The following is a 22,729-nucleotide window of genomic DNA, read 5'->3' as shown; positions in this document are numbered from 1 at the left end:
GCAACCATGACAATATGCTATCAAGTGGGTAGCACTGGGCCTGAAAAAGATTCTATTAAAACTTGATAATCATAGCTATTATAATTTACCCTGGGAAGCACATACGGACAGATGTGGTGAAGTTATCAGTGTATATTCATGTAACTGATAACAGAGAATACATTAACCAAGACATTCTTGTATTTAGTGTAGATATCTAAATATGCATTATAAAGCAGTGATCAGTTTCGCGTGATGTGAAATTGCATTAAAAAATCATCAACATACAGGTCGCCGCCATGGAGCACTTTTGTGTCCCTACCAACGTGAAAATCAAACCTACGCCCTTGGTTTTAACTATTCATTTACTATTCATTTACTATTCATTTTTGTTATCATACAGGACATTGATCAGAGAACTTGGTCTGGAGGGAAAATCACCCCACAGCAGGTTTCCAAAAAGTGGGAAAATTTAAAGAAAAAATATAAGGTAATCAGAGAAATTTGTTTCTAACTTACAGAGTTGCATGACAGTTCATGTGTTCATGTATTCTTTAACTTATTTTCCATCACAATTACTCAAGGTCTACTGTAAAAAATAAAAAGCCTTAAAGCATCATTTGTAATTCTTTTCATTATTTGTAATATTGAGTTATTACTATGTGTGTATGTGTGTGTTTATTGCAGGAGCTAAAAAAAACCCAAAACAGGATCAGGAACTGATGGCGGTGAAGTCACAGCTGCTACCTGGCAGTTCTTTGGGGACATGCATGAGGTGTTGGGGGCCAGGCCTTCAATGGACCCTCCTGTTGTGGTCGCATCTTTTGGTCCTGATGCTGATCCCACAACAATTGTTTTGGTAAGGTTTTAAGATTAGCTACAATCACATTTACATAAATACATACATTCACATTTAAATAAATAAAAGGAATATATTATGAACATAGCTATTATATGCAAGAAATATAATATAACTGTAAAAATTGTTAAGCTCAATAAGTTATCATAACTTGTTTCTATCATTTACTTCTAATTAACATAATGAGTTATGAAATTTCAACTTAATGAGTTATTGATATCCCAACTCAAGGCTTTAAGCCAGTTCAGTGAAATGGAAATTTCAATGTGTCAACACAACAGACTGAGACTTAGGAGTTTTCAGTGTTAACCGGATCTCTCAGAAACTGATCATGACCGTGGTGTGACAGCAATATTAATGCGCCGTAAAAATAGTGCTTGTTGAAATTTCGTCTTGATCTGATAAGGGACTAATAATTATGATATAATATTTTTAAAAACTTGAGCAGGGGCTCCACCCGGTTGCAGCTGTCTATTAACAGAAGAAGAGGTATACTAACTGAGCAGTTTGAGAACGGTGAAAGGAGAAATGGCGGATGACTACTGTTTGTTAGCAAAGTCAGGATCAGGCCTGGTGGCAGTACAGTAACAGCGCGTCATTTGGATGAGGGGCAGCCAAGGAGCAGGCGGGAAGCAGGCGAGGAACAATGAAATAAGACAAGTGGTTGCATTTATCACATTATTAATCTAACCCAATTCGTAAATTGGTTCAGAAGAAATTAATTTATGTCTGTAACATTTCTAAACACAGGATAGTCGAGCCTAACATTAGTTACAGTCCTTAGGTCTTAACTTACGTTACTTTTTAAACTTTCAGTAAAAAGAAATGCAAGAAATTATTAAGAGTTTATAACATTCACCCCCTCAGAAGCACATTCATGGCGCTTGGTGAACAATTTGCATGGTACTGGTGTAACGTTACCGGTTTGTAACGAGTTAGCGGCCTCACACGAGGCTCTGTGTCAGTAATTAGTTGCGGCCCGTGTCGCGTGTGTGCGCGCGCGGCATCCGTTAGTTAGCAATTAGCTGTAGCTTATGCTGTGTTGTTTGTGACGTTACTTGAGTTAGCGGCTTCACACGAGGCTCTATTTCAGTGATTAGTCGTGGCCTGTGTGTGTGTGTGTGTGTGTGTGTGTGTGTGTTAGTGCGCGCGCGGCGTCCGTTTAGTTAGCAAATAGTGTAGCGCATTCTGTGTGGTTAGCAGTTGAGTTAGCAGCTGAGCACGAGGCTCTGTGTCAGTAATTAGTCATGGCCCGTGCACGGCGTCCGTTTTGTTAATTAGTAATTAGCCGTAGCATATGCTGTGTTGCTTGTAACGAGTAACGGCTTCACAATAGCCTCTGTGTTGATGTCAATAATTAGCAGTGACTCATGCTGTGTTGCTACCAGGCAGCTCTAGAAAAACTGAGATGATACTTAAAGGCACTGTTGACAACAAAGTAGTTATTGGCTGTCCTAAAAGTCGCTAAATGACGTCATTGCCTAATTTGCATAATTGTCCATATGCATGTAATTGTAATGGCTGCTGTAGGAGAGAGGAATAACGTTGTGGGAGAGACAAAAACTGAGTAAAAAAAACACCCTGAATATGTTTAGAACTACAAATGAACCTTCTTTCAGTGATTTATATTAGACAAAGAAAATTTTACATTTACATCCCACCCTGACTGTAAACCAGGTCGGGATCAGAGCGATAGATCAGCCAGCGGCGGTTCCGCACATGCGCAATTCACTTGCAGTCTGGATGTGGAGGGGTTAACATCTCCTGCTCTGACTGCTGCTGGGAGGGAGGACTGGGCTGTCTGTGAGTGCTTTCTTTGGGGCAAGAGAGGAGCCCACGGTAGCATCTGCTGCTCGTTGAGAAGAATAAGAATGATACGTGCTCTCACAACAGAGTCTGCAGAAGTCTTCAATAACATCAGAAAAAGTCGCTAGATTTGTCGCTAGTCGCTTTTTTGAAAAAGAGTTGCTAGAGGGGTCTGAAAAGTTGCTAAATATAGCGACAAAGTCGCTAAGTTGGCAACACTGCTTAAAGGCGCTGTATGTAAGAATGTGGCCAAAACAGTTACTGCACTCAAATTCAAAATACTGCCGCGAGTCGTGTCCGCCCCCCCTCCCCTACAGATTCGAGGTTGTTGGACAATGGCACGCTGGAGACAGATTTGTCTGCCCACGGGCGGCTGCCGTGGCAGGGCCGCGTTGCCACATCCTTGATCTTTGGTTTTCCAGCGGACCGTTCAAGCAAGTCCGCTGGAAAACTGCTGCTAACGCTGCTGCCAGGATACAGCTGAGGAGACTGCTAATGCTATGTACTGGGACACTGCTAATGCTGCTTGCCGTGCTGCTGTAGCTCAGTCGTAACTGTAACTGATGCTGAGACTCTACTGACTGCGTGACTGGTAGACGGCGGTGGGTGGCGCAACAGGCCAAAACACAAATTGTGTTGCGGATTGTAAAAAAAATTTTTAAATGCGAATATTCTGGCTGTACTATTGTTGTCGGTGAGATCAGTATGTTATATGAACGTTATTCCTTAGTCTCTGTGACATATTAGGAGGATTTTACGACTATTTGCTTTAGATTTCTTACATATAGCTCCTTTAACATTATCTGTTGAACTACTTTTATTTTGTTTCTTTTAACATTAAGCAACGTTATCCGTGTGACGTTAGACTTTAAGTTCAGCTTGACCTTATCTTTCCGACTTGAGACATCTGGAGGAAGGTGACTGGCGCCATTTTGGCTATTTCTGGCTGTGATAAACGGGAGTAAAGAAATGTAGTTATGCTACTAAGCAAAGTCATTTGAGAATAGAATACCATGAATATGCTCACACCTTTTTCTCCTTTTCAACCCTAACCAGTTTAAAGGGATAGTTCAGTTTTTTTGAAGTGTGGTTGTATGATGTATAAATGACCACTGAGTATGCTACGTGAGTTGGTTAGTTCCAGATAAACTACTTTTTGTCTGACCAGTTGATGCACTAAAACAAAATGATATATAAGTGTACACTTAAACTAGTATTTTATTTTGAGATGGGGCGTCTTGTAGGCAGTGAAAATACGCTGTTGTGTGTGTCACGTGTGGCACTGTGCGCTGGTATGACGTACTGGGGGAGAGCAGAAAGTTGTCTACTGTCGCTAATACACTTGGTGGCTATTAGAATCTCATACAACCCCACTTCAAAAAAACTGAACTATCCTTGTAATGTTTTTGCTCATGTTTCTAGTTCACATGACTAAGGCTTTTATACCATACTCTAATAATGTATGTTGTGTGTTTTAGGTGCTGCTGGTCCATTCGTTGAAGTTTGGCTACTGTGGATGAAGTGGAGTTGTAAGTTTTGCAGTTTTGCCACTTACAGTGAAAGAACAATAGTGAGTCTGCTGCTCTGCTTGGTCTTGGTCTGCTTGGTGCCCTCGCACACAAATAGACTCTGCTTGCGCTTGGATCTACTTTCTGCTCAAACTGTGTGCTCGCACTCAGATACCATGTTGCTCGCACTCAGATACCATGTTGCTCGCACAGATTTCCTGCTCGAGCTTCGGCTTCCTCGTGCTCAAACTGTTTCTGTGCGCTTGCGGAATTTCTGCTCTTAGATTTCTGCCCTGCGCTTGGATTATTTTGTGTAACAACCCTGTCAAAATCACCCAACCAATAGAATGCCAGATTCACTGTTGACCAATGAAATGATCCCTGCCTCCTTGCGGTTGCGCTCGCTTTAGTTTTAGAGCGTCCCGAAGAGGAAGACAAATCCTATAGTGGATTTTCTTATTGCAGAAAGTGCAAAGGAGCAGAAACGCCATGAGGAGAGTGAGGCAAAAACAGAGCGATTCCTAAACCTGTTTGAGCGCCTTATCGAAAAAATGCCAGACAATAAGTTCACGTTGGCTTGGCTGTTATGTGCAATATTTTCATCACACAGGTTCCTGTTTATGTGATGGTTGATTTGTTTATATTTTAATTGCACTATTAATACACTGAACAAAAATATAAACACAACACTTTTGTTTTTGCTCCCATTTTTCATGAGCTGAACTCAAAGATCTAAAACATTTTCTATACACACAAAAGACCATTTCCCTCAAATATTGTTCACAAATCTGTCTAAATCTGTGTTAGTGAGCACTTCTCCTTTGTCGAGATAATCCATCCCACCTCACAGGTGTGGCATATCAAGATGCTGATTAGACAGCATGATTATTGCACAGGTGTGCCTTAGGCTGGCCACAATAAAAGGCCACTCTAAAATGTTCAGTTTTATCACACAGCACAATGCCACAGATGTTGCAAGTTTTGAGGGAGCGTGCAATTGGCATGCTGACTGCAGGAATGTCCACCAGAGCTGTTGCCCGTGAATTGAATGTTCATTTCTCAACCATAAGCCGTCTCCAAAGGCGTTTCAGACAATTTGACAGTACATCCAACCAGCCTCACAAAAGTGTTGCGTTTATATTTTTGTTCAGTGTATTTTAATTGTACTATTAATATATATTTTTATACCGTTCATAATAACTTTAATACTGTTCATAATTCGTTTTACACTGTTCATATTTACTTCTATACTGTTCATAATATTTACTTCTATACTGTTCATAATTAGTTTTACACTGTTCATATTTACTTTTGTACTGTTCATAAATTCACTTTTATACTGTTCATAATAACTTTTATACTGTTCATAATTCATTTTACACTGTTCATATTTACTTCTATACTGTTCATAATATTTACTTTTACACTGTTCATAATATTTACTTCTATACTGTTCATAATGTTTACTTTTATACTGTTCATAATTTATTTTACACTGTTCATATTTACTTTTATACTGTTCATAATATTTACTTTTGTACTGTTCATAATATTTACTTTTATACTGTTCATAAATTCACTTTTATACTGTTCATAATATTTACTTTTATACTGTACATAATTAGTTTTACACTGTTCATATTTACTTTTATACTGTTCATAATATTTACTTTTGTACTGTTCATAATATTTACTTTTATACTGTTCATAATTCATTTTACACTGTTCATATTTACTTTTATACTGTACATAATATTTTACTTTTGTATTGTTCATAATATTTACTTATGTGCAGTAATTAGCACATCAACAATTAGCACATTTCATCTGTTTTTCACTGAGGAAATCTATGACATCGTGGTCAACATGACAAATCTGCAGGTAAAGTAGAAACTATTACACTCCTTAGATAACATTTTCAGCATAATTTAACAATACTGAGATAATATTGATGAGTGTAATACTTGTGTTCATAATAATTTATGAAATTTTCATACTGTTTTCATCTCTATGTACAGGGCCATCGGCTCTTGCAGAAATGGACACCTGCGTGCAAACTGGAGATGCAGGCCTTCATCGGCCTTCTCTTGGCTGGTGTGTACAAATCACGTGGTGAAAACACCCTGAGCCTCTGGATCAAGGATGGCAGGGATATCTTCCCGGCAGTAATGTCGAGGAAGAGGTTCAACATCATATCCAGGATGCTAAGTTGGATTTTCATTTATTATATTGAGTCATTCAATTATAATTTAATTTCATGTCAGATAAATTATTTTTTATAAATGAATATATTAATAAATAGTTTTTAAAAATCGAATTAAAAATAGATGTATACATGCGTTTATCCATTCATTTCGTCTAGGTGGATAAAGGGATGTGTTGTGACATTGTTATTATTATTAATCGATTAGGTTCGATGACCGTGAAACATGAGCGGCACACTTTCGGCGGGACCATGACAAATTGGGACCAATCAGAGAAGTCTGGGACATCTGGGTCTCCGCTGTGCAAAAGATGTGGGCACCTTGTTCAGAGGTCTGTGTGGACGAGATGCTGATTGGTTAGTACTGTATTGTATTTTACTGTATTCTGTTGTATTGCATGTACTTTATTTGACAGTGACAATAGACAGAATTAGCTAGAGTGCTAAAATTCATCTGCATTCTCTGTGTCCCCAGGTTACAGTACAGTACATGGCAGTACATGCCTTCAAAGCCAGACAAGTAACATTTATTTTTATCTAATTATCATCATTGCATTATATTGGCTTTTATGATTTTATATTTAGCCTCCATTTGATAGGCCTTATCATATTTATCATTTGAAATTACGATTGTCATTCATTTATTGATTCATTCTCTCACTCACTCATTTAGATATGGATTGAAGATGTGGGTCCTCTGTGAGTGCTTTACATCTTACTGCTGGAATCTTCAGATTTATCTGGGGAAACCATCCCCAACAGCAAAACGTGAGGTAAGCATTTTATAGATCAAAATTCTTAGGTAAAAATTGGTTTACACAGAGAAAATGCAGAGCTTATTGCAACTTCACATTTCGCCACACAGTCTCAACATTCCTTTAATCTTTCTTTCTCTTTGTTTTCATTCAGGTGGGCCTAGGGAAGCGCGTGGTGATGGAGCTGACGGTGGGCCTTAGGGGAACCGTGACTGCCGACAACTTCACGTCTCGTGACCTGGGGCAGCAGCTGCTAAAGAGGGGGATGGCCCTCGTTGGCACAATCCGTAAAACCAAGCCAGAGCTCCCACCACAGCTCCTGCAGATGAGGGAAAGGGAGGTGCTGTTCACCATCTCTGGATTCACCAAAGACACGATGGTCTGCTCCTACATGCCTAAGGATCGAAAGCTGGTGGTGCTCCTCAGTACAAGGCACCGGCAGCCAGTGGTGAGCGAGGAAGAGCACAAGAAACCTATAGACTATAGGACTAAAGACTATAATCGGTGCAAGGGAGCGGTGGATAACCTGGACATGGTATGCTTTACTCATGAGTATACTGTCTTTATTGTACCTTTTCGGGGATATTAGTTTGCAGCCCATTTGAATATATGAATGAATTTTTATCATGCAGGTTATCGGCACCTACACATGCCGCAGGCAGACAAGGAGGTGGCCAGTGGCTGTCTTATCCTGAATATTGGACATCTCCTGCTGGAACGGCTTCCTTGTTTGGACGGCTCTAAACCCAAAATGGGAAGTAAGGAAGACACACCGCAGGAGGCTTTTCATTGACATCCTTGGGAAGGAGCTTGTCCGCCCACACATGGCCAGGCGAATCTGGTTGCCCCAGGCTGACAGACCACGCAACCAGGTGATTGAGGTAAAGGCCTGGGGCCAGCAGTAAGAAGAAGAGGCTGCTGCTCAGCCACTGGCCACTCCCCGACGACCACCCACTACCACCCACGAGACACAAGCTGCAACCTGCCAGACACAAGCTGCCACCCGCTACAACCTGCATGCAGCCATGCAGCAAAAGCTAATTGGTTTCATGTTTTACAATTCGATCACAACAATTACATCAATTAATAAAAACAAAATTGATCTTATGTTTCCTGTCATTATCTGTCATAGCTGTAAATATTCAAGTCAGGCTGAACTTCTGTTGATTCAGTTTCACTCAGGTTAAAGGTTTTGTGTAGAAAATACAGAGAAAAGACTGATCTTTTGTTTCATTTTAATGTGAAAAGCAGTTTTTTAGCATGAAAGTTTGCTTTTGATACTTGAACTATGTTTTTCTGAGATCACCCTTTGTAGCATGGTTCTGTTTCAAAAGAAAAACAATAGACTATATACAAGAATTCAAAATATTTGATCAATTCATTTTTTCTTAGAGTGTGTCAGTGATCAGTCTGGCTGACTGCTGAGCAGATGTTGTCAAGTTTTTCATGACTGCGTAAGTCATCCTGTTCACACGATCTTTTTTTGGACCAAAAGGAACTTTCTGGCACCAACAGCACGCGACAGTCACCGTCAGTCTGAACCTGAAGGTTTCATGAAATTAACAGAACAGGAAAGTAGACGGGTTGGCCTTCAAATTAAAAGCGTAGAAATTGTCATTTAAAACATAGCTGTTTTGATCCATCAGCTTGATTTTTTTTTCTCAAACTCAGAGCAGTCTACAAAAGAAAACACAGACTTGAACATTTAAAAAAAAACAACGTTATACTCCCACAAGATCAGGCCCCCTTTTTTTTCCAACACAGAACATTAATTTCAACTTTAATTACAACATTTAGTAGAACAAGACGTGCTGTCCGGCCACCAGATGGCGCTATTTTCACCGGCTTTAGAAATTAGAATTGCTGCTGAGGCTGTAAGACCATAGACTTTATCATTTTATCCACTTTGCTTCAACCGATCACCACCAAAATTTTTATCATCTGTTCCTTGTCCCATTATCCTCCTATCCTGAAAGTTTCATCAAAGTCCGTTCATAACTTTTTCAGTTATTTTGCAGACAAACAAACAGACCAAAGCCGGCGAAAACAACCTCCTTGGCGGAGGTAATGATAAAGGCCCCTTCACATCATGGATGTATAAAAAGAACTGGATAAAGCGTTGGAGGCGGGGCCCCATTTAATTACAGTGAAAGTTGCTCAGTGGCACATAAGGCCAAAAAAAGTTTTACTCCGGTATAATACTACCCAGATCTTCCCTATCCATTGGCCCATAGAGCAGGGGCACTCGAGACATCCACCAGCCAAGAGGCTAACTTCCAATTCAGCACTCTGCTTACTTGTCAGGCTGAATTAGTCTGCACCCAGTTTGAAAGAGAGACTGAATAATAAGATATATATATATATACAGTACAGGCCAAAAGTTTGGACACACCTTCTCATTCAATGCGTTTTCTTTATTTTCATGACTATTTACATTGTAGATTCTCACTGAAGGCATCAAAACTATGAATGAACACATGTGGAGTTATGTACTTAACAAAAAAAGGTGAAATAACTGAAAACATGTTTTATATTCTAGTTTCTTCAAAATAGCCACCCTTTGCTCTGATTACTGCTTTGCACACTCTTGGCATTCTCTCCATGAGCTTCAAGAGGTAGTCACCTGAAATGGTTTTCCAACAGTCTTGAAGGAGTTCCCAGAGGTGTTTAGCACTTGTTGGCCCCTTTGCCTTCACTCTGCGGTCCAGCTCACCCCAAACCATCTCGATTGGGTTCAGGTCCGGTGACTGTGGAGGCCAGGTCATCTGCCGCAGCACTCCATCACTCTCCTTCTTGGTCAAATAGCCCTTACACAGCCTGGAGGTGTGTTTGGGGTCATTGTCCTGTTGAAAAGTAAATGATCGTCCAACTAAACGCAAACCGGATGGGATGGCATGTCGCTGCAGGATGCTGTGGTAGCCATGCTGGTTCAGTGTGCCTTCAATTTTGAATAAATCCCCAACAGTGTCACCAGCAAAACACCCCCACACCATCACACCTCCTCCTCCATGCTTCACAGTGGGAACCAGGCATGTGGAATCCATCTGTTCACCTTTTCTGCGTCTCACAAAGACACGGCGGTTGGAACCAAAGATCTCAAATTTGGACTCATCAGACCAAAGCACAGATTTCCACTGGTCTAATGTCCATTCCTTGTGTTTCTTGGCCCAAACAAATCTCTTCTGCTTGTTGCCTCTCCTTAGCAGTGGTTTCCTAGCAGCTATTTGACCATGAAGGCCTGATTGGCGCAGTCTCCTCTTAACAGTTGTTCTAGAGATGGGTCTGCTGCTAGAACTCTGTGTGGCATTCATCTGGTCTCTGATCTGAGCTGCTGTTAACTTGCCATTTCTGAGGCTGGTGACTCGGATGAACTTATCCTCAGAAGCAGAGGTGACTCTTGGTCTTCCTTTCCTGGGTCGGTCCTCATGTGTGCCAGTTTCGTTGTAGCGCTTGATGGTTTTTGCGACTCCACTTGGGGACACATTTAAAGTTTTTGCAATTTTCCGGACTGACTGACCTTCATTTCTTAAAGTAATGATGGCCACTGGTTTTTCTTTAGTTAGCTGATTGGTTCTTGCCATAATATGAATTTTAACAGTTGTCCAATAGGGCTGTCGGCTGTGTATTAACCTGACTTCTGCACAACACAACTGATGGTCCCAACCCCATTGATAAAGCAAGAAATTCCACTAATTAACCCTGATAAGGCACACCTGTGAAGTGGAAACCATTTCAGGTGACTACCTCTTGAAGCTCATGGAGAGAATGCCAAGAGTGTGCAAAGCAGTAATCAGAGCAAAGGGTGGCTATTTTGAAGAAACTAGAATATAAAACATGTTTTCAGTTATTTCACCTTTTTTTGTTAAGTACATAACTCCACATTTGTTCATTCATAGTTTTGATGCCTTCAGTGAGAATCTACAATGTAAATAGTCATGAAAATAAAGAAAACGCATTGAATGAGAAGGTGTGTCCAAACTTTTGGCCTGTACTGTACATATATATATATATATATATATATATATAAACAACATTTTCACAGGCCTCTGTGCTGCTTTCTACCATTTACTTACCTGTTTTCCGGCCTGTTGCTGATGTCGAATATGACACATTAGTAAAAAATATATCAGAAAGGCATGCACATCTGCTTCAGAGCCATGTACACAGCTCTGGTCTACTGGCAATTGGAAAGCAGTCTGCAACAAGCAAAGCATAAACGCAGCCATAGCACACCTCCGGTGATCTCGCACTGCTGCTCCTGAAGTCTAAGCTGATTGAACTGAAGGAACAGTGCTGTGCTGCATGCTGAAGCTAGCAACCAGCCCAGCTCAAAATGTGACAACCACTGCCTCTGGAACCCATTGTTTCAGTAGGTCGCACCATGACGCCTTTTCACTGCGTTTAGCAAAGCGAACGCATGTAGCGAGACCTTGGGAGGAAAGCACGTTTCCAACCAAGTCATATCAGGTGTGTGTATCAGACTGAGAACATAACAGTGATTGACTGTTGACCTTGCGCTAGGTTGCGCTATTCTCAGTAGGTTGACTAGCTAATATTAGCATAGCAAGTCTAGAGTAGCTAAAGGCAGACAGACGAGCATCGTGGTTCTGTGGCCCTTCAGTGGCTGCATCCTTGTAGCCTTTCAAAATAAAACCACTATTGAAGGTTGCTGTCAGGTGATAGTCACGGTGATAATGGTTACGGTAAAACTGGTGCACAGGCACATCTCTGGTGCTTCTTCATGAAAGCCTTTATTCTTGCTGCTCTAAACATCCATGAAGGAGTTTATACTGAGCATCACATCCAAGTCAGGAAAAACTGTCCTTGAAAGGAAAGCAACTTAGTGACAAAAATAAACTAAGCAGATGTACTTTGTCCTCTTCTTCTTTCAGATCTTTTATTTATTATCTGTAGTTGTTTCTCTTTCGAACAGCGCCTGCGGTGAATAACACGCTGCATCGGTGACCACTTATCTCCAAAATCTGTCATAGGAATCTATAAAAACAAGATCAATCAAACAAACTTTCTCAGTAAAGTGTCTTCAGTAGTTGGATTTATGGAGTTGGGCTCCTGTTGGCAACGCTCCGTCTTTGTTCAGCCACAATGACAGTTGCTGCTCATGATAATTATCTTCCCACTTGTTCATTTTCTGCACTGAGGGATTTGGCAGCTCTTAGTACAGCAGATGTAAAAGCTTTCATAAAAAGTGCAAACAACATTATTGTGCTGGATTGGAAATATAAAGTGGAGAAAATAAGTAAAACAGACATTCAGTTTGCCTACAAATATTGTTAATTATCGTTTTAACATATTCTTGTCAACCTGCTGTAATTTAATGGTAATTTTTGCTCGGGTGCTTTAAGAGGACAAGGTTGGATGTGCTGCCTGCATGTTAAGCACCGAGACGAGCACATATCCAACTCAAAATGTCATTAATTAAAGCTCTGCAGAAGTGACACAGCAGGTGAACTCGTGTTTTTCTACCAGAGTTGCAGCTGCATTTATGCGTATGGTCAGGGTGTTGTGACAACTGGGAAATAAACAGCACCATTTGTGATGACTCAAATGTACCTGGAGGTAAAAAACATTGAGACGCTTTAGCAGCAGCTTAACAAGTATTGGATGGATTGCCATGGTATGCAGACAATCAATCCCACTGACTTTGTTAATTTCGTGACTTTTCCTCTGGCACTACTATAAGGTTGACCTCTAAGTCCTGCACAGCTCAAGTTTTGCAAACCGGCACCCGCCGTCCCATTACACGTAATTATCTCCATGTCAAATCCAGAGCCGTGACTCAACGCACTGTTTTACTTGTCTTATTCAGATGTGCAAAGCACTCAATCAGTCAGCTCCCACTTGTTGATGTGATGCAAAGTGACACAAAGATTACTGATTTAGTGGTAATTATCCGTGCACATATCAAAAGTAACTGCCCCTATTACGAAAGTCAGCTGCATCCTCAGCTCATATAATGTTTCGTCGGAAGTCAGATTGTCAGATCAGGCAGAACCTGCTGAGCGTCCACACAGTCAGCTCAGGCACTTATGAATATTTTTCTAATCACCTCCTGCCCACTCCACATTTGGTTCATTTTGACCCGTGTCTGTGAATGTATATACTTTTGTTTCCCCGTAACAGGCTATTGGTTGGTTACCTGCAGGGTCGGACTCTGGTTCACATTTATGGTTTTTACCAACTGTTACAACAGTTTACAACTGTTGGATGGATTGCCAGAAAATTCATGTCCGTATTTCCCTCAGGATGAAATCTAATTTGCCTCAGTGACACCATGACTTCTCATTTAGTACTATCACTCTTTCAAAAGTTGGTTTTAACTTGTCCAGCACTTTGGTTTATGACGGAATATCTGCAAAACTTATGACATTACCATCAGCGTCAGTTGTTTTTTTGTGCCTATTAGCAATGTTAAAGATAATTTTTTGGGCTTTTTGCCTTTATTATAGGACAGCTTGAGAATGACAGACAGGGGGCAGAGAGAAGGGGGAGGTCCATGGCAAAGGGCCACAGATTGGAATCGAACCCAGACACTCCACCAGGTAAGAGGTCACCCCCATTAGCAAATGTTAGCATGCTAACACGCTATACTAAGATGGTGGACAGTTACATTTGATCTGCTTAACTTGAAACACCAGGCCACACACTCAGCTGTCGGTCAATGTCAGGCCGTTGTCCTGGTTTTTGTGGTGTGTCCTGCACCGCTGATTCGTACACACAGTCAGTGGTGTACTGGTGGCTAATGAGGTGGCTACTTGGTAGATGGGTCGGTTACTTAGAAGGAAGTAGGCATACTCTCCTATATAGTCTCATGCCTTTTTGACTGATAGGCAGGTATGCTGTAATTGGTCAGAAAAAAGATGTGGGTATACCCTCCACTACACCACTGCACATTTTTTGTGTTTATGATAGGACAGTTTGAGAATGACTGTAAAGGGCATGACCATGGCAAGAGGCCACAGGCTGGAATTGATCCTGGACTGATGCAGGACTCAGCCTAAATGGAGCGTACACTCTACCAGGTGAGCTAGAGGTTACCCCATATTAGCAAATGTTAGCATGCTAACACGCTAAACTACAGTGGTGGACATTTAAACATCATACCTGCTAAACATCAGCAGTATCACTGTGCCTAAGGCTCCTGAAACACCTGGCTAACAGTTGGCTGTCGGACAATGTGAGGCCGTTGGTGAGCATCTTTTTGCAATGTGTCCTGCACCGTTGGCACTAGTCGGCCCTTGTCTGCTGTTTTTTGGCTGATTCAGCATGTTGATTCAGCATTGGAGCTGGTGGAGCCAGTTGGCAAGAGAAATCTGTTCGTTAGCGCACGGTAAATATCATTTGTTCTTTCAACATCGAATTGTGTTGTTAATGTGCGAACTGGTTAACTAGCATCTTGAATTCGCCCTGTAAGTCTACTGGTTGACCTTTGTGAGTGATGAGTACAGATTACCACCACCTGCTGGTATGGAGAGTTATTTCTTGTAGTCCTGTGGCTGTAGTCTTTGCGGTGTGTTCAAGCGCAACTTTTTGACTGAGACACAGGCAACATGAGGTGACACAACAGTTTGTCACTTTGAGATCAATTTGGTGTGTCTGTGCCTTCAGAAATCCAAATCATTCAAATAGTTTAACTAAATTTCACTGCCTCAGCACTCTTACACTGCGATCTAACATTCTTACCTTTGACATAGGCTGAACACTGGACCGTCTGTCGGCCCAGCTGCAGCTGCAGACCCGTCACCGAGCTGCTCCCACCGCAGGGTGAACTGTCCTGACCGGGTACCAGTCTAATAACACAAAACAATCTCCTCAGTCGTTCAAACCAAACACTTTTTGGAACATTTAATTTCATTTTATACCGTAGCTGTCTCCCAGAAATAGATCCTCTCATCATGTGTCACTCTGAGCTTTTTATTAAAACGTCAGTCAAAAGATTGTGCAGCTGGGGTTTTATTAACTTGCATTTTGAAGACAAACAGTGCACCAACGTTTACTGTTTGTCTGTTACCTATTTAAAGCTGATTTGAAATTAAGATGAGAACAAAATGTCCCATCCTCTTAAGCCAGTGCACAGACTCTGATCTGGAGACTGAGCTTTATTTGGCATTTTAATATCTTTCCTTAAAATTGAAGGTGATGTCTGGTCTATAAGGATCTGGGAAAACCTACCTGAAGAGCTTACAGGCTGTCGTTATTTAAGCTCTCCTTTTCAGCCAGTTCTTTTAATATTTCTGCTGTTATCTTTAGACTTTTTCTTGATTTTACTTTCACTGTTCTTTTATCAGCGTTCTGGTTGATTTGATTGTCAAAGCACTCAAAAGATGACAGATGATAAATGTGTGGTGAGTGTGTTTGTAGTAAAGTGCAGGTCATTTCTTACCCCAGCCTCTGGCAGCAGGAGCTGGAGATGTGGTTATGTTGGCTGCTGGTGTTGATGGATGCCTTGACTTCAGTCTCGCAGCACTATGGAGAACACAGAGGGGAGGTTTTGGTGTCACAGTGTGATTTTTCAACTTCAGTATGGCACTGCAGCACACCGGGAAACAACCAGTCACAACAGCACATTAACACAACTCCGGGGAGCCTTTCAGAAACCACTGATCTCTTTTTTCTTTTGAAAGAATCCAAATCCATTCGGCTCCCACGCGCCACTGAATTTGCCAAACTGCAAAGTTGACTGTTAATCAACTTTGCACAAACAAAACAAATCTCCCATCGGGGGAGCATCTTCAAGCTAGCTCTTGTTTTTAGAGCGTTTGCTCGAGTCAAATGTTATTTTGTGTTTGTAACCCAATCTGTATTGATTCTGTGTTGGAGTCTGAAATCACAACTTGTCTGTTAAATGCTGCAGGCGTTTGGTCCAACAGCCTCACGGTTAAGTTAAAAAATAAACCATCAAGTACATTCTGTATCTCATTACAGATCATGAGTTGTTTATTCGATTATTAACTGGCCTGTTCAGTTCACGTTGCTGACTCTGTTTCCTGTCAAGATGCTGATTCTTCAGTTTGTTGAGTGCACTTTGATTTTTCAGACTTAATGAAAGCATCACCAGAGCATGAATTATTAACCAAGTGAGTCATATGTGCATTTAACTCATTAGTCAACCAAACAACTCCACACTGATGAGTAAAGTGATCTATGGCAAGCCACATGATTCATTATACAACCTCAGAGCTCACTGTACTGCACTTAATGGTTATTTATTATCTTTAAAGCAGCTATAATTAATATTTTTTATAATATGTTGGCTCATTTGACAAATTGTGAGAGGAGTCACTTGCCTGTGCTGACAGATTAACAGATAAAGTAATTTGCCTGCAGTTCCCTCAGCTCTATGGAGGTTTGTTAAATCTTTGAGTTCATAAATTGCTGCAGGGATGATGTTTATTTGTAGGCCAGCTCCAGGACGAGACACCTCCACCTGGAGTAACGTTAGTATCCAGCTGGGCTTTATCTAGAGCTGGTGAGATATATTTCGGCCGCGCTTTGGAAAGCAGAGCTAAAAAGGTAAACAAACGTGGCAACAAACATGGCAGGTTTCTATATGTTCTCTGACATTTATCCTAACGATATGAGGCGGTCTTTGTGGAAAAAAAGCTTGTTTAGTGGACTAACTTTGCACTTGAAGTATGCCCGTTCACTTACGTTTTAACAGGTCTGACGCTACTATGCGCCCCGGCTGTATCTAGGCTAACGGCTAACATTCATTCATTCATTCATCTTCTAACCGCTTCATCCTCTTGAGGGTCGCGGGGGGGCTGGAGCCTATCCCAGCTGACATCGGGTGAGAGGCAGGGTACACCCTGGACAGGTCGCCAGACTATCACAGCCAACCAACAACCATTCACGCTCACATTCACATCTACGGACAATTTAGAGTTATCAATTAACCTAGTCCCCAATCTGCATGTCTTTGGACTGTGGGAGGAAGCCAGAGTGCCCGGAGAGAACCTACGCTGACACGGGGAGAACATGCAAACTCCGCACAGAAGGGATCCCACACCCGGGATCGAACCGGCAACCCTCTTGCTGTGAGGTGACAGTGCTAACCACCACACCACCGTGCCGCCCTAACGGCTAACATGCTAACTATTATTTTTATGTCACTAGTCACTTGAAACAAATTTAGGATGATAGGAGACAGGTTGAAATAAACCGAAATTTCCCTTTAAGACACCATAAAAAACTGGTTTCAAAGCCCAGTGCACCTTCTGGGGGCCCATAAAAACACTACGGTACACTGTGCTCAGCAGCAAACAGCAGACAGATACAATAAGCAACTAGCTGGTGAACACAGTGGAGCATTCAGAAGCTAAAGAGAGATATTTTCCTCAGGAGTTGGTGGAGACCAAAAACAAAGCAAAAAGAGAGTGAATATTGGACATTCATCCACAGGTGAACACAAACATGACTCCAAATGAATGCTGAAGTTGCTTTATATCTGCTGGATATATATTAGCAACTGTATGCCAACAACTTTGACATATCACCTTGTTTCCACTGCCTCAACATGGCCAAGAATAAGCAATTATTAAAGTCACAGTCGACATTTTGGAAAATACACTTAGTGACTTTTCATTGCCAAGAGAAGATTAATATCATTCTCATGTTTGTCAGTCAAATGTAAAGCTACAGGAGACAGATGTGCTGTGTTCTATTTGCTTCAGAAATTAGCGCTTGGATAGACGTTGCACCCCAGTTGACCATGTTCCAGTAGGTCGGAGTTTGGTTAAGTTCCTCCGAATTTCTGAGTCGGAAATCCAACTTCAGGGGGCTTTCCAGTTGAGGTTCCCGATAAATTTCCTAAAGAGCACACCATTGGCTTAGCTTAACTTAGCTTACTGTAGCTAACAGAACAGCTAGCCTGGTTTGGCTCAAAGTTTAGAAAAACACCAGCATCTCTACAGCTCACTAATTAGCACACTATATATTGTTTATTTAATCTTAGCTAAAGCGTAAAAACTGCTAACTGTACAGTGTCCCGGGAATTAGCCCAAAACCCAGAAGCGAGTTAGCATTTTACTGCTTCCAGTTCCCTTGTCTTGAAGTCAATGAGTTGTTTGTATACGTTTTTGGTCAGATGCCTGAAATAATGTCTGTAGTTAACACAAGTTTAAGAGACTTTCATGTTTTGTTCTACGACATAAAATACGTCAGTAAATACTCCACCCGTGAATTTTGAAGCAATTATATGTTTTAAAAAAAGTGGTTGCTAACAAGTGGCTGAATGAGACAGTAGAACATCATCACGTTGAAGATGGTTACAGCCTACATGTGGTATGGATGTGAAGTCAAGCTAAGGTGGTGCAGTTTGTTTATCGCCTAATGTTAGCTTTTTACTTATGGTGATTGCACGTCGGCTTCAGAACACGTGAAAGTGATGTTCATTAGTGCAGATTATCTTGTTGAACAAAACGTGCGAGTGTCATAAACATTTGTTTGCCACAGAGCTTATTTTCTGCAATAATCCAAAATCCAATTAAGAACTCCCAAAGACATTTTGTCGAGGGAACCAGGGTGATGCTAACCTCTGTGTAGGCCTACAGGGAAATGTCATCCCTGGAGCACTCTTTTTCCCCTTGATGGATCCAGTCTTTATGCTAAGCTAAGCTAACGTCTCCAGGCTGTAGCTTCATGTCTAACAGACAGATGAGAGCGTTATCATCTTAGCTAACTTTTCGCTTAAAAAAACAAATAAGTGTATTGACAAAACGTCTATTCCTTAATCAGACGTCTCCCATCACTCCAGCTGGAGTTTCACAGTAGTAACACTAACAGGCAGCTTGTCCTAATCTCCACTGTCATTTCTCTTCTTCTGCATCTCTCAGTTGTCTGTTGCCTGCGGGGCACTTCATGTCACTGAGACATGTTGCATGGGAGGCAGAGGAAACTCTACAGTGCAGCAGATTGTGATGGTTTATAGGAACTGTTGTCTGTAATGGCTTTTTTCTATTCAGCATCCTCTCAGCTGATGAATGCAACGTGTGCATGAGTACAGATATGTTTGTGGGTAGAACAAAGAATTCATTCATGACATATGGTGGCTCCGCATGCATATAAGATAAGCAGTATGCTGGAACCACCCCCGCACTGATAGCTGTGTTTCACACCATGTATAAATTAGATATTTTCCATTATCAAAGCAAATCAATCCCAGCTGCAGTCCTCTGCGCTCCTTCATTGTTATTCTGCTTTTATGATTTTTCTTTCAGAGAAACTGCAGCTCAAGAATCAGCAGCGTTCTTGGTATTTTAGTGAAGTTGTGATATATTTATGAAATGGTTTAAGTCCTCGCAGGCAGACCTTGACGAGCTATGAATACTAATGTCAGGAGAAAGTTAATAGGGACGGGTGGATTTTTGAAAATGCAATAATTTTAAACACGCAGAATGGAGCACAGTTATATTCACTCCACATGTGAGTGCAAAGTTGTTGGAAGTCAGTATTAATAAAAGGCAGGACGACTGCACACTGGCTCCAAACCACAATTACAGAGCAGACAAAAACATGAGATTTATTTTAATATTTGCAAATGTTATACTTAAGAACAAATTCAAGGTACTTTTATCCAACTTTTATTCTTCTACTCTGTTCCATCTCAGAGATACTTTTACTTCACTATACTTATCTGACAGCTTTAGTTACTTCTCAGATTACAATTTTTCATACCCTTCCTGTCCAGTGAAATGCATGTATCTTTAATTTTGGTGATTACCGGCCATGACAGCCGGGCTACCTAACCCTACCAGCACTTTACCAGCAGTGGTGTCACAACTGTGCAAGATGCAGTCGCAAAACGTTGACGGTGTGTAGCTGAGATTACAGTGAAGGCTGAGTTCAAAGATGGGAATGGTCCAGTTCAGAAGTGGCCATTAGCCCCCCACATTACGCCCCAGGCCCACATTCATTTGAAGTTGCAGATTGCTATAGCACAGCTGGTGTGATCACCTCGAAAGATGAACTCTAGAGAAGATGAACTCCTACTTTTTAAAGGTAAATAAACTCTTAAAAAACCCTCCCGGATCAGCTGGAGAATGCATCGTCACAATGCTAATATGGTCGCTGTATCGTCTTCGGGATATATGTGCTTTTAATTGAGTTTTTGTTGTATACTTGTTGAATTGTTATCACAGGTTGGATAATTAAACTGTTAGCAGAGCACCTATCTGCCTACTTGTATAAATATATGGATATGGCCACCATTTTATTACAATTTAACCTGGAAAAGACCTGATTGGATAAAAGCATTGTCTGTTTAAATAGAATTGTAGTTTGGACACATTATGCAGGTGTTACTCTTCTCAAGACTTATTTTTACCTTTTAAGTAAAACAATCTAAGTATAAAGTGGAAATGCTACCTTCAAATGAAACTACTGCCAGACAACAGCAACATGGATGTCTAAAAGCCACCAAAGCTAACAATTTAGCAAGCTAGCGAGCAGGATATGTAATGCAGGAAACACAAAACTGTAATAACAGAAGAAAAAGGTGAAGCAGTTGGGAAATCAACATTTTCCTCAGACATAAAAGTATGAAGAAAAACTGAATATGACTAAAACAAACTCCAGACTTTGACCCAGGAGACCGGTGTTCAAGACCAACAACATTGATTGTGGCGTTTGTGGAGCCCAAAGCCAGATGTTCTTTTAGCGACACGCAGATTCCTTTCTAGCCGTGTTTGTGCCACTAAAAGCCGGGTATTTCTTAGCGTCAAGCATGATCTTTCCTAACCATAACCATAAAGTTTTGTTCCCTAAACCAAATAGAAGTTCTTTGCAGTAACTATCCCTAGAAATGAACTGTGGAAAACAAAATGCAGTGTCCTGTGTTGTTGGTCTGAGGAAAACCGAAAGAGATCTGGTTGTCTTTGCAACAATGGCGCCAATAATAATAAAACCTGAATATGCTAATGGAGGAGAGGTTACTTAAGAGGTCTCTATTAAAAGTCTACTTAAGTCAGAAATAGCTGCCTTATGTTTTGAAATGTTATAACATTTACTGTGGTTTTTACTGTCCAGCACCCGTCCTGGTTTCCGAGAACTTGTCTGTATATCTTTCTCTCCCCGTCATCTCTGTCATAAATCAATACCTTATCCACTTGACCCCGGGATATTTTCCCCCCGTTGGACATAAACAAGTTCAGTTTCCATGAGCCTTGTTTTGATCCCTCACACTCTGTACAGACTGAGCTCAGCCTCCTTTGTCCTCACAGGCACATCGGCTTATCAGCAGGGCCACAAACCTGCTCCTTTGTCTCAGTCCCGACGGTGCAGAAAATCCTAAAGTTTAAAAATAGCTGCCGAATGAGTAACTGAGGAACACTTTGCATTTAATAAGTTGATGGTAAAACCGAGAAGAGCGCAATGAGTATTAGGGGAAAACGCTGAATCTCCCGGAGCAGGCTGAAGTGGACGACTAATTTGAAATACAGTCACAGTCGCAGAAGCTGTGCTACATACTTTTAACACCACAGGGAGTAGCAGTTGTTTGATCATTGTATTGATTTCTTACAAGGATAAAAAATGGCTTCGTCCTTGGTGGCGTACAGGGCTGTATTTCTGTCTAATAAGAGAATGACAAAAATATTTGCCCTTTACCCCCTGGATATAGGTTACGTATTTAATACTGGCACCAATATATCTACTGTCTTTGTCCTTGATTAGATTTAATGGAGAATTTGGTTAAAAAAATGAAACTCATTTTCATTATTTATTCAAGTTTTTAAACATAGAAAAATGTGGGTTGTTCAGCGGCGCTTTGTGTGGGTTGAGGTGCTTTATAGCACCGCTGCCACTCAAAGAACTTTTAAACAACCTGCTTTTTCTTTAGATTATAAATCTGTGGGAAACACTGCAGTCTAACAAAAACACAGATTCTCTCAGCCAGGGTTTGTGACATCACAAACCTAAAAAAAACAATCCCATGAGCTTGCAGCAGGGTTTTCCGTATTGTTAGCAAAACACTCTGGCGAAACAAAGGGTATCAGAGGAGAAGCCAGGTGTAGCTACATATCTGACGTGCACCTCCCCAGAAATGTAACTAGACGTCTAGCATTTTAAGTCTTGTGTGTGATTTATCCTGGCTTCATATGAGCAGAGGAAATCTCTGCTCATCGCTAGGCTAATTTATACAATGTAAAATGCCATAGGCTTGTGCTAATAACGTTAGCATGTTAGATTTGTTTGGAAAACGTGTTTAGTATAAGACAGTTGTTTTGTCAGTGAACCTTGTGAGTTGTAATGGAGCCAAATTATGTGCCATTACCTTTGTTAAATGCTGTTGTCCCTGGCTTCATATAAGAAGAGGAAAAGTCCGCTAGCTGCTAGGCTAATTTATACAATGTAAAATGCCATAGGCTTGTGCTAATACATGTTGTATTTGTGGGGAAAATGTGTCCAGATAAAGACAAGTGTTTGTCTGTGAATACTGTGAGTTATAGTGAAGCTGATTTGTGTACTTGTGTTTGAAATTGTCTCTATTAAGCCATGTTTAATGTGTGTTTTGAATCAACTAAACTTCACAGAAACCTCCGCCGCCAACTAGTGTTTTGTGACACACCACCGCACAAGTATAAATGGCCACAACAGCATAGGC

The 22,729-nt window shown here is 41.0% G+C and overlaps 2 protein-coding genes across 2 annotated transcripts in view; one reads left to right on the top strand and one right to left on the bottom strand.

The window, feature by feature from the left end:
• itfg2 (integrin alpha FG-GAP repeat containing 2) overlaps window positions 1–470 on the top strand; it is a 52,339-nt gene extending 51,869 nt beyond the window's left edge. Inside the window, exon 12 of the mRNA XM_033614536.2 lies at window positions 383–470. Coding sequence (XP_033470427.1) covers window positions 383–390 — 8 coding nt within the window. The 3' untranslated portion in view covers window positions 391–470. The remainder of the gene's footprint in view (window positions 1–382) is intronic.
• Window positions 1–22,729, bottom strand: part of nrip2 (nuclear receptor interacting protein 2) — a 76,291-nt gene that overhangs the window by 10,853 nt on the left and 42,709 nt on the right. Inside the window, exons 3-4 of the mRNA XM_033614537.2 lie at window positions 15,512–15,594; window positions 14,812–14,918 (exon numbers count right to left, since the gene is read on the bottom strand). Coding sequence (XP_033470428.1) covers window positions 14,812–14,918; window positions 15,512–15,594 — 190 coding nt within the window. The remainder of the gene's footprint in view (window positions 1–14,811; window positions 14,919–15,511; window positions 15,595–22,729) is intronic.

The sequence above is a fragment of the Epinephelus lanceolatus genome, chromosome 23, assembly GCF_041903045.1.
Source record: "Epinephelus lanceolatus isolate andai-2023 chromosome 23, ASM4190304v1, whole genome shotgun sequence".
Lineage (NCBI taxonomy): Eukaryota > Metazoa > Chordata > Actinopteri > Perciformes > Serranidae > Epinephelus > Epinephelus lanceolatus.
The sequence above is the reverse complement of the archived record's forward strand: the minus strand, read 5'-3'. Positions and strand labels throughout refer to the sequence as shown.